This window comes from Ursus americanus, chromosome 22, assembly GCF_024610735.1.
Source record: "Ursus americanus isolate L20-20 chromosome 22, mUrsAme1.1.p, whole genome shotgun sequence".
Lineage (NCBI taxonomy): Eukaryota > Metazoa > Chordata > Mammalia > Carnivora > Ursidae > Ursus > Ursus americanus.
This window is the reverse complement of record NC_142148.1, coordinates 15831326-15847019: the sequence shown is the minus strand read 5'-3', so window position 1 is coordinate 15847019 and position 15694 is coordinate 15831326. Positions and strand designations below refer to the sequence as shown.

At 49.1% G+C, this 15694-nt stretch overlaps 1 protein-coding gene across 9 annotated transcripts in view; it reads left to right on the top strand.

The window, feature by feature from the left end:
* GDAP1L1 (ganglioside induced differentiation associated protein 1 like 1) overlaps positions 1–15694 on the top strand; it is a 47074-nt gene that overhangs the window by 11036 nt on the left and 20344 nt on the right. The window contains exon 4 of one of the 9 annotated variants that reach the window (XR_015720905.1): positions 1093–6944. The exons of 6 other annotated variants lie outside the window; for them this stretch is intronic. Coding sequence is in view for 1 of the 3 variants with exons in the window: in XM_045804668.2 (XP_045660624.2) it covers positions 9500–9679 (180 nt within the window). In the remaining 2 variants the exon portion in view is untranslated. Of the gene's footprint in view, positions 1–1092; positions 6945–9435; positions 9680–15694 lie in introns of those variants that run through there. 2 more of the 9 variants (XR_006780858.2, XM_045804668.2) reach the window with 2 other exon arrangements.

The following is a 15694-nucleotide window of genomic DNA, read 5'->3' as shown; positions in this document are numbered from 1 at the left end:
CTGACTGAGCCACCCAAGTGCTCCTCCCCCCCGCCCCCCAGGCAATAACATTTTATCTTGAAGACCTCTCTATATCAGACCTAATTCAGTTGTATGTCTGGGCATTTTGCAGCCAGATAGATAGATATTTAACCAATTACCTATCAATGCTATTTATATCATTACCAGTTAAAATATTACCAATAGTGCTACTTTAACCACTAGTGCCATTATGCATTATTATCCTTAGTGCTTGAACAAAGGATACAAAGTGCTTTGTACTCCTGTAAATGTATTTTGAAGTGAAGTTCCTTGTGACACAAAATTTTTTTAAAGACTTATTTATTTATTTGAGAGGAGAGAGAGAGAATGAGCAGGAGGGGGGGAGGGTCAGAGGGAGAGGGAGAAGCAGACTCCCTGCTGAGCAGTTTCTGGGGCCTGAACCCAGGACCCTGAGATCATGACCTGAGCCAAAGTCAGATGCTTACTGACTGAGCAACTCAGGAACTCTGTGACACAAATTTTATTATCTGATAAGTATGTTAAACTGCCAGATTCTACTCCCACCAGTGGTGTTTGGGGTGTCCATTTGCCTGCAATGGCTCTTAGCAGGGGGTCATTTTGCACCCCAACCCCCCACTCCCGGGGACATTTGACAATGCTTGGAGACATTCTTGGTTGTCACAGCCTGGGAGGTAGTGCTGGAGATGCTCCTGGCATCTAGGGGGTAGAGGCCAGGGATGCAGCTAAGCACCCTACAGTAAACAGGGGAGCCCCCACCACAAAGAATTGTGTCCGTACTGCTAAGGTTAAAAAACCCTGGCCTACACTCTTGCCAGTGCTGGAGATGACCATTTTTTTAAGCTTGCCTATCTGGTAGTGTGAAAAATGATACCTTATTTTATTTTGTACCTCTTCAGGAGAATGGAGTTATATTCGCTTCTTACATTATGTGTTATTTGAATTTGTTATGATTAATGTATATTATTTTTATAATTTTCTTGAAAAGCCCCTGAAGATTTTTTTTTTTAATCAACACCTCTTTGATTATTACTATGCAATTTGTTCTTAAGATTTCGTCACGTAAGTGCCTGTTTGTCTTTCCCTTATAAGGTGTAGAAAGAATTCCTCAGGGTGAGCCTTAAGAACCTGTCAGTGCTTTAGGTACAAGTCTCATCCTCTGGCCTTCAGAATTTCTCTACTGCACTTCCAAAGCACCTTCTCCCAGTGGACATCCCAACCCGGGAACCACCTCCAAGAATCATCTTAGCCCAGAAATACTCTTTATCACATACCAGAGCCCCACAATGAAGCTGACCTTAGGACACCCAGAACAACCACCATGGACTCATCTGCCCAGATGCCAGAAAAAAAAATACAGTAAAAAAATCCTTATGCTCATTTCTCAGCTGTGAAACGTGAGATCCATTCACCCTGTGAATTTTCCAGCCTGTCTCAGCTGAGCCAAGCCCCTGGTGCTTCTGCAGAGCCTGAAGCTGCTGGCGTAGGTTCTGGCACAGCTTGATTGCTTTCACATTCCCTCTGCCGGGTCCTATCAAATGGAAAAGGAGTAGAGCCCAGGCCTAAGCCCTGCTCGGCATGGCCAGGTCTCCTGGAGAAGCGCTCTACACCTTTCACTTGGCTCAGAGAAGCCAGAGCTGGACTGGAGGAAGCGTCCATGGAGAACTTCTCAGCAATCCTGGATACTCCCAAGAAAATGTCCCACGTGGCAGAAATGGCACAGACTTGCCTGTAACTTTTGCAGATCACCCAATAGCAGACTTTCAAAGTGGCCCTGGTGCCAGGGACAGGCTTCTGCCAGAAGTTCTGTGCATTTGATCTGCAGCCTGTTGTGGTTTCCCAGTAAGCAAAGACATGTGGAGGCTGCCTGGTCTGATGGCTGTCTCCACTCTGGAATCTACTCAGATCCTGTCAGTAAAATGAAATATCCAACCTGTGAGGCCATGAATACCTGAGACAGCCCTGCATTGCTGACTTAGAGAAAACTGGTTCACAGCAGGAAGGGCAGGGAGTGATATATAAGAGAGAACACTCAGGGGCCCCTGGATGGCTCAGTCATTAAGCGTCTGCGTTTGTGTCGGCCTTTGGCTGAGGTCATAATCCCAGGGTCCTAGGATCGAGCCCTGAGTGAGCAGGGAGCTTGCTTCTCCCTCTGCCCCTCCCCCTGCCTCTCTCTCTCTCTCTCTCTCTCTCTCTCTCTCTCTCTCTCTCAAATAAAATCTTTTAAAAAAAGAAAGATCACCCACCTGCAAGTCAGGGCCTGAGTTCTGCTCTTGCCTCATGTATCCTGGGACAGATAAATCATTTTATTTCTCTGGATCTCAGCTTTCTTGTTAAGTGGTTATTGGAAGCATTCACTCTGTTTTTCCGTGTGCAGTTTTCTCAAATGATAACACTGCCAACTAGATAAAGCTGGCTAAAATAAGAGATCTAAAATAGAGTTTAAAACCAGTCCAGTTCCTGCTGGTTAGTTTTTCTTATTCAAAAGTAATAGATGTTCAGAACAGAGGGGGAAAAAAAACAAACCACAAGATAGAGTCAAGCACAAAGTAGTTCATAGAGAACAGTCACCTGGAGACCATGCTGTTGGCCTCTGGTTGGGATGCTCCCAGGTACAATGTTCTTGGATTGGTGGTTGGGCTTTGCAGAGGAGAGCCCCTGAGTGATTTAATAACACCCTCCCCTTCCTGGGCCATTTAGGATATATGAGTTGTTTTTCCATTACAAAGAGTGCCATGCAGATACAAGCTGGATGAAAAAGAATTAGCACTTAATGAGAAAGCAAGCAGGAAAAGGGACAATTTGAACACCTGACAAAGATGCTTTAAAGGGCACAAAAGGATGCCAAATTGCCCCACAGAGTACAAAAATTACCAGTGAGAGCCAAATAGATCAATGCTCACCGTCAGCCGTTTGCATTTAAGTTAACACATATTTACTGGACAGTTGCTGTTGTATCTGTACCAGATGCTGTGGACTCCGCAGGCAGCCCAGCCACTGACCTCACGGCTTTCAAACTATTGGAGACCAACACGGAAATTATTTCACACACACACAGTCATTTGTGTTTAAGCAAACTGCCTTCACACGTGATTGGTGCATTAGAACCCTGAATCATCTCCCTCCCGAGCTCTGCTCCTCGACCCCGCCTCCCAGCCTCTGAGGGCCTGCAGGTCTCAGCCTTGAGGGGAGTACTCCTTCCTGCTCACATCCAATCCAGACGGTGCCTCTGAGTGCCCCTGCATGAAGGCCATTCAACTTTTGCTTGTCCTCTTCGGGGAACAGGAAGCTTACAACCTTTGATTCTGCCCCTGCTTTTTGGAAACTTTTCCCTATATTGAACTCAACCTCCCTCCCTATAGCTTCCTCTGATTGGTCCCAGAACCTCACAAAACAAGTCTGCTTTCTTTTCCAAACTGCAGATCTAAAGAGCTTTAGATCTTCAGGTGAAGCAACCAATCCCATGGTCTGCCCCCAAGACAGTACCCAGCATCTGTGATGTCCTTCCCTGGCAGAAAGGGCCTTCAAGTCCCCTGTTGATTCATCAGACCATGCGCATGCCCAGACCAAACGAAGTATTCATGAACAGATGGCCACGGCACGGGGGCAGCAAGGCCCAGACCTTTAAGGACAGATTATGCTAGTGACACTAGAAAACCTCCTGCAAGCTTCGGGAGGGTGGATGGGGATGGAGAGAAGATGAGCCAGCCCTCATTGGAGGACCTAATCTGCTGTCCTCCAAAAAACAGCCTGTGTGCCTAGAGCATGTTTATCTCCTGGGAATTTTAATTCTGCAGGTCTAGGGTAGAACCCGAGATTCTGCTTACAAGCTCCCAGAGATGTGCTGATACTTCAGAGGATACTTTGAGTAGCAGAGCCCTAGGGCAGTGGTATTGTAATACCCTGGAGGAGCTTTAAAAATACCGAAAGTTTGGCTTACCCCAAACCTACTGATTCAGTCTTCTGGTCCATTTATTGAGAAGGTCTCAACCTAGGCTGCACATTAGAATTAGTTGAAGAGTTTTTAAAATGCTGACTCTCACTCATCTCTCTCTGTCTCTCTCTCTCTCTTTCTCTCTTCCTCTTGCTGCTTTAGTTTGAAAAACTTACCAGCCTAATTTGGTGTGGGAGCAGAGGTTCCCAGCCCTGGTGGCACATCACAGTCACCCGGGAGTATTATAAAATGTCAGTGTCAGGGCCCCTCCCTGAAGACCCACTGAATCAGAATTTCTAGGGGCTAGGGCCAAGGGATCAGCATTTCACAAAGCTCCCCCGATGATTCTGGGGTGCGGCCCCTGGTGCAGAATCTGAGAGAAGAATCATCTGGGATTCTTGACGAAAATACAGGTTACCACACTCTCCCCCGGACATTCTGGGACTTGTATGTTTAACAAGTGCCATGGGTGATTCTTAGGAAATGGCAAGGTTGGGAAACACAGAGAGAGAGGAAATGTCCCTGGATTGAAGTCAGCAAAGACAATGTTCCTGCTACGAGACGTCAAAGGTCACTTAACCTCTCAGATTCATTTCTTCATCTGTAAAATGGAGAGGACGGTAATTGCGTGGGGCAGAGATGGATAAATGCCCCAGAAGTCTGCATAGCTAGTCTAGAGGACGGTTCTTGTTGGAAACTGGCCGCCACAGGTCAGAAACTACATTTCCCAGCTCTCCTTTGCATTTTGGTGAGGTGGCCACAGGACTGAGTTCTGACGGGTGGAACACGGGCATAACTAAGGAGGGCTGCTACCCATTAAAACCTCCCACAAGGTCCTCTGCTCTCTTCACTGTGTGCCCACTGGATCGCAATGCCTGGGTGATCTTGGAAGCCACATGGGAAGGTTGACAGAGAACTCCCTGCCCTTGCCCCCACCTACTGCTAATTGGACTTTATGTGAATGAAAAATAAACTTCTGTGTAAAGCCACTGTGGTTTCTCTCTTACAGTAGCTAGTGCTATGTTAACTAACATACTGCCCCTAGGATTGCGGCAAAAATTATCTCCTGCAGAGGCTGCAAAGTGACAATGTGAGGGCTTAGATCCAACCCACAAGTATGTTTTGTTATTTCTGTGCCAGCCAGTTTTTTTTTTCTTAACACATCTTAAAATGAGAGATTTCACGTGAACATCTGGATCTCCAGGTTCTTGAAAACCTGGAATAACTGGCAGCCAAGCTTGCAGTCCACTCCGGGAGTGACTGACCGGGACAAGGAGCAGCCGGCTGTACGTTAGGTGGCACACATGCTCTCCTGATCCACCATGCTCCCCACCACACCCTTATGGCATTTCTGGGGCCCCTGTAGCTTCCTGAGCCCACAGGCCCTCAGGTGGTGAATGTAGACATTAGATGCATTCACTGTTAGGATTTTTCACAGCGAATTTCTTCGGGCAACTTCTAATTCCCAGGAGAACCATTCATCCTGCCCCAAACTTGGAAACAAAATCTCCCGAGTGATCCTTCCAGGCTTGAAGGATGTCCTCCACCCCCACCGCAGCCCACCCATGGCCGTGGCCCGTTCGGCCTCTGCTATCTGTGGAGGCAGTGGTGTGTGGAGAAAAGAGCTCAGGTGTATCTGGGGGTCAGGTAGACCTGGATCCCATAGCCAGCTCTGCTGCCCAGGGCAACAAGGAAATACAGACCATTCGCTGGGAAAGAAATTAAAATGGATTCGAGACGGTTGAAAAGATGAAACTCAAAGAATGCTAGCTGATAAATGCACATGAAACGGCAAAATTAGAAAATGGTTTTACAGCCCCTGATAATTGGTCCTGGCAAGGACCATCAGTGGATGAGAAACCGGATACCCATAAGGTCCTGGTGGGAAGAGGAAAAATGGACATTTAACATGGAGAGTGGTGGTCAGCACCTCAAATCAAACATGGCATCATTAATAGTGGGACCCCAAGACATTGTGGATCTCTGGACTGGAGGCAAAATGAAGCACAGGGCTCCACCCATGAAGGATTAGTTAAATTCTTGTGCCCCAGATGCTTCGACTGAACCTAGTCTATCCTTTAGACCTAAGTACTAGTTTATAAGAAACACAGAGGAGAATACAAGTTAAAAGGCGTGACAGTGACCAAGCAGAACATTGTACAGGACAACTCCGTGAGTTAACATGGTGGGGAAAAAATATATAAAGGAATGAGAACCATTCTCCATAAAAGAGACTTGAAAGGTAATGACAGAATTCATGGCATGGTCCTTGTGTGGATCCTGGTTCAGACTCACTATGCAGACATTTCTGGTACAACAGAGGAAATGGGAACATGAACTAGATATCAGGGCCTTATTAATTTTTTAAATGTGAAAAGTGTGTTGTTTATGCAAGAAAATGACTTACATTAGATAGAAAGTATCTAATACTGGGGCGCCTGGGTGGCACAGCGGTTAAGCGTCTGCCTTCGGCTCAGGGCGTGATCCCGGCGTTGTGGGATCGAGCCCCACATCAGGCTCTTCTGCTATGAGCCTGCTTCTTCCTCTCCCACTCCCCCTGCTTGTGTTCCCTCTCTCGCTGGCTGTCTCTATCTCTGTCGAATGAATAAATAAATAAAATCTTAAAAAAAAAAAAAGCATCTAATACTGAAGTATTTCATGAATGAAATATCATGATGCCTATAATTTGTTTCAAAATACTTCAAATCCTCCTTCCCAAATTAAACAAACATGGCAAGTTCTAACCAATGATTGTATTTAAGTGACGGATACATGGGTGTTCATTGAGCTAATTTGTTTGCGTGTCGTGTGTTTGAAAATTTCTTTATCATAAAAACTCAAAAGAGAGAAGCAAATAAAAACCACAGTGTACCATTTTTCACCCAGAAATTCAAAAAGAAAAAAACCCAAATGTTTAAAAAGATGCTGAGTTGGCAAGGGTGCGGGGAAATGGGCCCTTTTGGAGATGGTTAGTGGTGGGGGCGTAAGCTGCAGCAGCCTCATGGGGGGAACTTGGGTAGAGACATAGTCTTCAATCTAGCGACTCCACTGCTAGGAAGCTATCGTACAAACTATACTCAAACTTGTGTGCAAATCTGTAGGAATAAGGATTTTTGCTGCAGTGTTGTTTTTATAACAAAAAATTAGAAACAGCATATATATCTGTTAATAGGAGTTAAATTTATTACAGTGCAGCCATACAATGTAGACTGTTACAAACCGTGGGCTAGACCTATGTTGATAGGAGGCTCTTTCCCAGACATATCAGTAAGCGAAAAATGCAAAGAGCAGGCCAATGTCTGTCTTATGTGCCACCGTATTTTGATGCCATTGAAGTGCCTAGCATGCAGTGGGTGCACAATTCATATTTGTGGAGGGAATGACTATACACTTGAGTGCAACTGCTGTGACAAGGGCTCCCTGGATGCATTGAGGTCGAAGACACAGAATAGGGACTGTGGGGCATCCCAGTTGGGTGGGGGCTGGCAGCGCCAGGGTTGAAAGAGTCACCCAAGGCAGAACAAAAGTGATAGAAGTTTATTGAATACACTGCAAGGGAGCAGCAGCAGGACCGCAAAGGAGAGATGGTCTGCCAGGAGACAGTGGTGAAGAGCTGTAGTTATAGGGTGGAGTAAGGGAGTATGGGGACATATGGAACTGTACTGTTTTGTTTTTGTTTTTGTTTTTGGTAATCTTAGAAACTGTGCTTGGTTGTAACTGGTCAGTTAGGGCTGATGGCTATTTCGAGTTGGGTCTCTTAAAAGCCAGTTTGCATCAGCTAGGTGGTCACTGTAGGTCCTTTTGCCTTGCTCAAATTTCCATGGCCTAAAAGCAGCCTCTACAGGGACCAGATTTTCCAGCCTGATCAAATTTCTAAGGTCTTACTTCCCTGAATTCAGACATTTGAATTTTCCATCAAGACACATCATATTCTGCTTCATAAAATCAAATCATGAACAACAAGACACTTTGAGGAAAAAGAAGGAATACAAATTCATGGAGGAGTGACTGAGTGGCTCAGTCGGTTAAGTATCTGCCTTCAGCTCACGTTGGGATCTTGGGATCCTAGGACCCAGCACTCCCCCACCCCCACCCAATCAGGCTCCCTGCTCAGTGGGGAGTCTGCTTCTCCCTCTCCCTTCGCCCCTCCCCCTCCACTCAGTGTTCACTTGCTCTCTCTCACTCGCTCTCTTTCTCTCTCAAGTGAGTAAAATCATTAAAAAAGAATTTCATGGAAGAGTGACAAAGAATTTGCTGAACCAGGGAGGCTAATGTGGCAACTGGTACTTAGCAGAAAGTGTAGCTCCAAGCTTCCTGGCAGCCAAAGCAAAAAGGGAAGCCCATGGGCCACAGAACTTTTGCTATCTGGTAGAAGGAAGGACACTGATTCCTCAAGAGCCAGACTTAGCAGTCTAAAAGGGTGAACTCCTGTGCTCAGGAGTTCTTGATAGCATCACGGGGGGGGGGGGGGGGGGGAGGGCAAATTCAGAAGCTTATCTTCCTGGTGCATCTATTTGCTCAATGGTAAGTAAATTAAAACAACATTTATAGCAAGGGAAGCAAGGGTATATTAAGGAACTTTATGTAAAACTGCCATGAATATTTAGGATAAACTAGGTGACAGCAGCGCATTACAGGCTTTCTTGGGCTCCGCCTTGTGCCTCAGTCTCCGGGGTAGAGATGTGACCTTGGACCAATGACTTGACATCTTTGAGCCTCATTTTCCTCCTCTAGTAAAAATGATTATCATGCAGATGAATGAGATGATGCGTATAAAGTGCTTGGGTTGATAAATGCTTGCTGTGCTGTTGTCTTTATCATCATCATGGTATCATGACCTTATCACTAAGAGCATAGACTCTGGAGCCAGGCAGGATAGGTTCGAATTTCGACCCCACCACTTACTAGCTAGGGGACCTTGGCCAAGGTCACTTAACTTCTCTGTGCCTCACTTTCCTGCTCTGTAAAATGAGGCTTATAGGATTATTGTGAGGGCTCAATGAGTTGATGGCTGTAAAGCTGGGGCACAGGGCAAGTGCTGTGTAAGCATTTGCTCCGGACTTCACATAGTTTTCTCCCTTCTGCCCTTAGAGGTCCTTCAGGAGAAATGCTAGAAAATGACAGCCCCTAAGAGAGACAGGCTATTTCCAGACACTGATTTATAAAAGGAATTGGTCTCTGTAACACCAGTTGTCCTAAGAGGTATTTGCTTCTTGGAAGATAGAGAGTCAAAATGCGTTAACAGTGGTGGTCTTGGCAGATGACTGGCCAGATATGAGCTATTTGCGGGGCATGGCCCACCCCCCTGTGGCTCCTCGAACCCTTCCATGGTGCCAGACCGAGAGGACTGATGGTTTCTCTGGCAGGGGCCAGGGGCGTGCCAAGGAGCTCCTGGGATCCCCCACGCCCCTCCCCCACTCACCCAGCGAGTAATGACATTCACGGAGAGGGGAGGGAGGGAGCGAAGCAGAGGGGCAGGCTCCGCGAGGCCATGTGATGCTGGGCGATAGAGAGCCGCCGCCGCCGCGGAGCCTCCTTCTTTCCTCCCTCCGATTCCCGGCTGTCATGGCGACCCCCAACAACCTGACCCCCACCAACTGCAGCTGGTGGCCCATCTCAGCGCTGGAGAGCGATGCAGCCAAGCCGGTGGAGGCTCCCGTCGCGCCCGAGGCGGCCAGCCCCGCCCATTGGCCCAAGGAGAGCCTGGTTCTGTACCACTGGACCCAGTCCTTCAGCTCGCAGAAGGTAGAGCCCGAAGGAGCGAGGGAGCAGAATGCACCCAGTGGCTAGGAGGCTTGGGGGAGGGGATCCAGGGGGCTGAAGGGGGCTGAGGACCCCGGTGAGAGGCTGGAGGGTGGAATGTGGGGTTTCGGGGCCGGAGGGTGGAGGATGCCGGGCTGCTCTCCCGGGAGGTGACTGGCCCTGTCTTGGGCCCCAGGAGCACCGTCCCCAATTCTGGGAACATCCATTATGCCTCTTTCCCTCCCAGAAAGACCTGGTCTGTTGGAGGGCTGAGAAGACAGACAAAGGCAAGGGGAAGGGAATGGGCACTGCTGGGAAGGCGGCCTGTTGGAGGGGGCGGCTGCTGCGGGGAGGGAGGAGGAGCGCTTCCTGGGATCCAGCCTCCAGCCCCAGTAGTCGGTGGTGGGCCTCCCCCCACGCTGCTGTCCTGGATACTACAGCCCCCCCCCCCCCGGGTCACAGCTCCTGCCTAGCTGAGAGCCTTCCTCTGGCTGGGGCTTGGAGGATCTGTACCTAGTCCTCTCCAGCATCCACGTTTATCTTGAGCTGAGAAGGAAGGAGTTAACCCATCTCCTTAGACCAGCTCGGTTCGGCCCCTAAAAATCGATGTTTTGCTCTTAAAGACACAGACGGCCCCTCCGCCCCTTCTCAGACCCAGACGAGCTGGGGGGCAATTAGGAATCCAACCTGGTGCTGAGTTTTCGGGGTCCCGCTTCCTGGGGGTGAGGGCCAGACACTGCGCTGTAAGACAGCGGCACCTCTAGGGGCGCAATCTCCTACCCTGGGTGGCTGTCCGTCAGTGGGGCATGAATTCAGCACCATGGCCAGGGCCCAACAGCAAGTGCGGCTGATCTCTAAGTGGCGTCCATTGACAGACCCTGGGACTCCTCTTCTTCCTGGAAGATCCTTTTGTTCCATTCACTCATTTTTCAGATGGAGAAACAGATTCCATAAAGAGAAAAGGCCTTGGAACCAAAAGATTTGGGTTTGAGTCTTGGTCCAGGCTCAGTTCATCATCTGGAAAATGAGATGATGATAGTAGTAATAGTAATAGTAATAGTAATAGTAATAGTAATAGCTACTTCTTCTAATTCCCACCTCTTCTCAGAGCTGCTGAGAGGGTTGTCAAAGAGGCGGTATAACTTAGTGTTCTAGATGGCACTACCCAAACTTGAGCATACATTAGAATCGCTGTATGATCCTGGTTAAAACACAGACTGCTGGGTCCCACTCCAGATATTCTGATTCAGCAGGTCTGCAGCAGTAGCTACCAGTGATGCTGATAAAGCTGATCCTCCTTTGAGTAGCTCCAGTTTAGAGTATAGACTCTGAAGCTAGACAGTCCCCAGTAAAAGAGCCATCTTCCCCAATAATTCACTGTAAAGCTTTGGACAGGTCACCTTGCATCTCCAAAGCCTCAGTTTTATAATCTGTAAAATGGAGCTAATGGCAGTACCTTTCTCAGATGGTTATTTTGAGGGTGAAATAAGGTGACACACAAAAAGTGCTGATAACAGTGCCTGGCACAGGGTCAAGTCTCTGATAATTATAGGTGTAATGATATCACTAAAGTGCTAGGGGAAGGAGGGGTCGGGTTAGCTAGGGCCACGGGACTCATCCATAAATTCTACACGTGCATGCTGAGCACCTACTGCATGCCAGGCTCTACGCAAGTTGCTGGCGGTTTGAAGATGAATCAGACTGACCTCCAGATTTCAGAATACCTTCCCACCCAGAACCTCAGGAGCCAGGCCTCAGTGGCTGGGACTGGACAGGGGGCAGAAGGATGGTACCTCCCATTACCATTCCCCAAGGGAGCTTCCTGCTCTTCCCTTTGCCCCTGGAATATATCCTATTCAGTCTGCCCTCAGGGCTGAGGTGGTCCCTATTCATGAACAGGACTACCCACTGTAACCCCATTTGTGAACAGGCCAGCCTCAGTATCCTCCTGCCTCCCCTTTCAGGACCTTCCTCTTGACTGAGGAAGATGGGTTCTAGGGGCAGTGTAGCCTGGTGGAAAGGGCATGGGCTCTGCAGTCAGATGGTCTTGGGTTCCATTCTCATCTTAAGTGCTTACTGGCTGTGTGACCTTGGACAAGTCACTTAACCTCTCTGTGCCTCAATATCCTCATCTGGCAAAAGGGACTTTTGCATCCGACCCTGCAGAATTCCTGAGGGATTAAGGGGTTATGGATATATGTTAAGTGTTTGGCACATAGTAGGAATTTAGCAGGTGAGTTTCCTTCTTTTCAGTCCTGAAGGGCCCTGCCCTGCCTGCATCCAGGGAGCATTTCCCCTTTGTAGAGCATCTGAGAATCCTGTCCTTAATGGTGCATGAATAGCAGAAAATAGCCTACCCCCAAGAGTGGTAGTGGTGGCTTCATGGGACATCCGGGGACTATCCCAAAGCCAGAGGGCAGCAGGACAGTGAGGGGGGTCCAGAGCCCAGACTCTGAGGCCAGACTGCCCAGGGTTCAATCTTAACTCTGCCACTGACTGGCTGGGTAGTTCTGGGCAGGTTGCTTAGCCTCTCATGTCTCAGACATCACGTCTGTAATTTGAGAATAATACCAGCACCTCCGGGATAGGGCCATTGTGAGGATTCAGCAAGTGTATCCATTAAATCACCTAGAGCAGCGCCTGGCTTATAAAAGTGCCCAGTAAGCACACTTAACATTTACCAGACAGGAGATCAAAGCCTGACTGTGCCACTTCCCACTGTGTGACTTCGGGCACGTGTCTTCACTTCTGCAAGTCTCCGTTTCCTCCTCTGTGCAGGAGGAATGATACCTACCTCAGAGGGCTGTGAGGATTGAATGATAACATGCATGGCCACACACTTAGCACAATGCCTTCAAGATCGCGTGCTAACAGTGAACTTTCAGGCACCATCATAAGTGATCACCTGGGGCCCCAGGGCGCAGAGGAGGTTCTAAATGCAAAGTGTAGATGTTAGCTTGTTTCTGAGGCTATTCCTGCCCCCAGCCTCCTTCTCCCTGGCTGGGGAGGTGGACAGAGGGGTGAGACAGGGAGGGGCAAATATGCAGACATTCTGACTGCTGGCATTCCCACTCACTACCTTGTGACCTCAGGTAGGTCCTGACTCTCTTCGATCCTCAGCTTTTCAACATGAAAATGGACTTGATGTTTGATACAACCTGCATCCCTCCCTCCCCAGGCAGGAAGAACCGTGCTGTCTCTGTGTGTCCCCAGCTCTTTGAGCATCCTTCTGTCTTCACACCAGCCAGTTTTTTAAAAAACCACGATTGTTCTTCATTAGCTGTGTGGCTTTGAGCAACTTAGTGCTGTCTCTGTGCCTATTTCCTCTTTTGTAAAAGGAGCCTGATACTAGTACCTACCTCATGTAAATGTCTTAAAGCAGTGCCTGGCACAGAAAAAGTGCTATATGAGAGTTAGCTATTCTTGTTATTTCTACCAAGGTGAGTCTCTGAGAGCCATCCTTGGCTTCTTGCAACAAGCCCATTCAAGGTTCCCTGACCCCATCCTCTCAGGGTCTGCCGTTGTCTTAGATGTACCTGTGGGGAGAACCTGGCCCAACCTTCTGCCCCCAGCAGTCAGAGGTCCAGACCTGGGTCCTGTCAGAAGACTGTCCCGACACCCAAGACTGAGCAGGTCTTCCAGGGGCCCCTCTCGGACATGGCAGGAGGAAGCAAGAGGTGGAGGGTGATCCCTGCCTCCCACCCCGGCCTTGCCTTTCAAGCTCTTGGGTACTGGCCCCCAGCCCCATCCTTGCTGCACTTGCGCATTTACCTCACCCCACCCCCAGAAGCTCGGGGGTGACAGCTACAGATCTCACGGCTCTTCTCAGAAGCCTGAGTGGCTCACCAGGTCCTTCTGGGAAAGAGCCAGATCCTCCTAATCACCCTAGGCTCTACTGCAGGATCCTAACCATGCCTGGTCATGGACCACTCATCAACAGGGGCAACCCTGTGGATCTTTCTCACAATAATGCTTTTAATGGAATAAAGTAAAATATATAGCATTACTAGAAGGGAAAGCCAATAAAAGTACAGCTATTGACATATTTTTAAAACAAATTCTTTATATAAGTTTCTGTATTAACCCGTTATAACCCGACCTAGTGGCAGGACCGATCACTGTAATGTCAAAGTCACGATGAGTGTAACTGTAGAAATGTGGAGTGATGAAAGTGATTTCTTGTGGTGACAATATTTCAGGCACTGCTAACACTACCATGCTTTGTCGCCTACACTCATAATTGCAGAAAATGCTGTCAGTATGAGATTACTAAAAATAAACATGTAATTTTCCCATCCTAGTTCAAGGAGTCCCTGGATTGATTCATGGACCCCTGAATCTGGGAGTCTTGATTACAAGGCTGTGCATGACCTCCTCTCTTCTCATCTCCCTGTCCCCCCATTCCAGCCACACTGGCCTCCTCGCTGTGTTTCAGATATGCCAGACATGCCCCTGCCTCAGAGCTTTTGTACTGGCATTCCCTCTGCCTGGAACTCTTTTCCTCAGATCCCTGTGTGGGCCACTCCCTCACCTTGATTAATTTAAAAAAAAAAAGTATTTGAGATAAATACACTGAGGTTCAGAGACTCTAAGTGTCTTTTACAAAGTCACACAGCAGCAATGGTTGGGCAGAGATGCCAACCCAGCACCTTGCCGTTGCCTCATAAACAAGGGCCTGGGTGAGGAGGGGCAGTGCCCAACTATGACTGAAGCACCAGTGAGCTAATTCCATGCACCCACGGGGAAGATAGTCTGCCCAGGGGTGGTTGATGTCTGGTCACTCTGAGTGGTGACCACCTAACTCTGGTCCAGTGTCCGGGATGCAGAGATGGCAGATGGCCTCAGTGACTGCATGCCCTTCCTCTGGGCCTGGCTTCCTCCCACACTCCCCTCCCCTGCAGGATGGCACATGGATCTGGCCTGCAGCTCAGCTAAAGGAGAAAGTCTCCTTGGCTGCCTGCCAGCATGACCCTGAAGCAGCTCCAAGCAAAACTGTTACATCCCTAAAGAGAGTCCCCTCCCCAGGCACTCGCCCCACGTGGCGCCCTCACTAGAGTCCCAGGACAGGGCCTGGGAGTGGTCCCTGGGGGCAGGTGCCCAACCAGGAGGCAAGGCCAAATGTCTGAACCTGCCAAGGGCAGGTTTTGGTTTGGCAGGGGTTTGGTTTCCGTTTTCATCCATTCAGCCATCCCAGCGTGGCCCAGAGGCTGGATGGCTGGGCGGAGCCTGATCGCCGAGGGTGGAGGATGCCAGGATGGGCAGGAGGAAGGGACTGGGCAGTTGGGCTCCAGCCAAACTCCAGCCCTGACTGCTCTGGGGCTTCTCCAGGGCACTGGCACCACCCAGGAGTTCAAATACACACAAGCGCATCCTCTCTTTCTCATGCACACTCACCTATACATACACGCAAGGACACACACATGTGCCTGTGCACACTCATAGCCACACTAATGCACATGCCCTCACACGATAATGCAGTTACTCAGACACTCATCCATACACACCCCCACTCATGCACGCATATGCACACGCACTCATCCATACACACCCCCACTCATGCACACATATGCAGGCACGCACGTGCGCGCGCACACACACACACACACACACTCGTTTATGCAGTTGCCACTCACATTCAGGCTCATGCACTCATACTCTCACATCCCCAGACCAAACAGATGCCTCCCCCGGTGCTCGCTCTCTGGCACATTTCCTCCCCCTCTCTTAGACAGAACCCACAGTTCCCTCCCACTGTCTCCGGCGTGGTCCGAATGTAGTGTCAGCTTGCAGCAGGGCGGCGGGGCGTGCCTTGAACACGGAGACCAGCCCTCATTCTACTCATGATTAAAAGGAGACTCAGAGAGGGGCGTGATAGCTCTAAGGTCACATAACATTGCTGTGGCAGAGCCAGGGTGAGGACCTCCCAGCCCCATCAGCAGGGCCTGCTTTTGGCTAATAGAACAAATGAATCTGTGAATGAGGGTTGGGGGTTCAGGGGCTCATTGCCTCTCCCTCCCC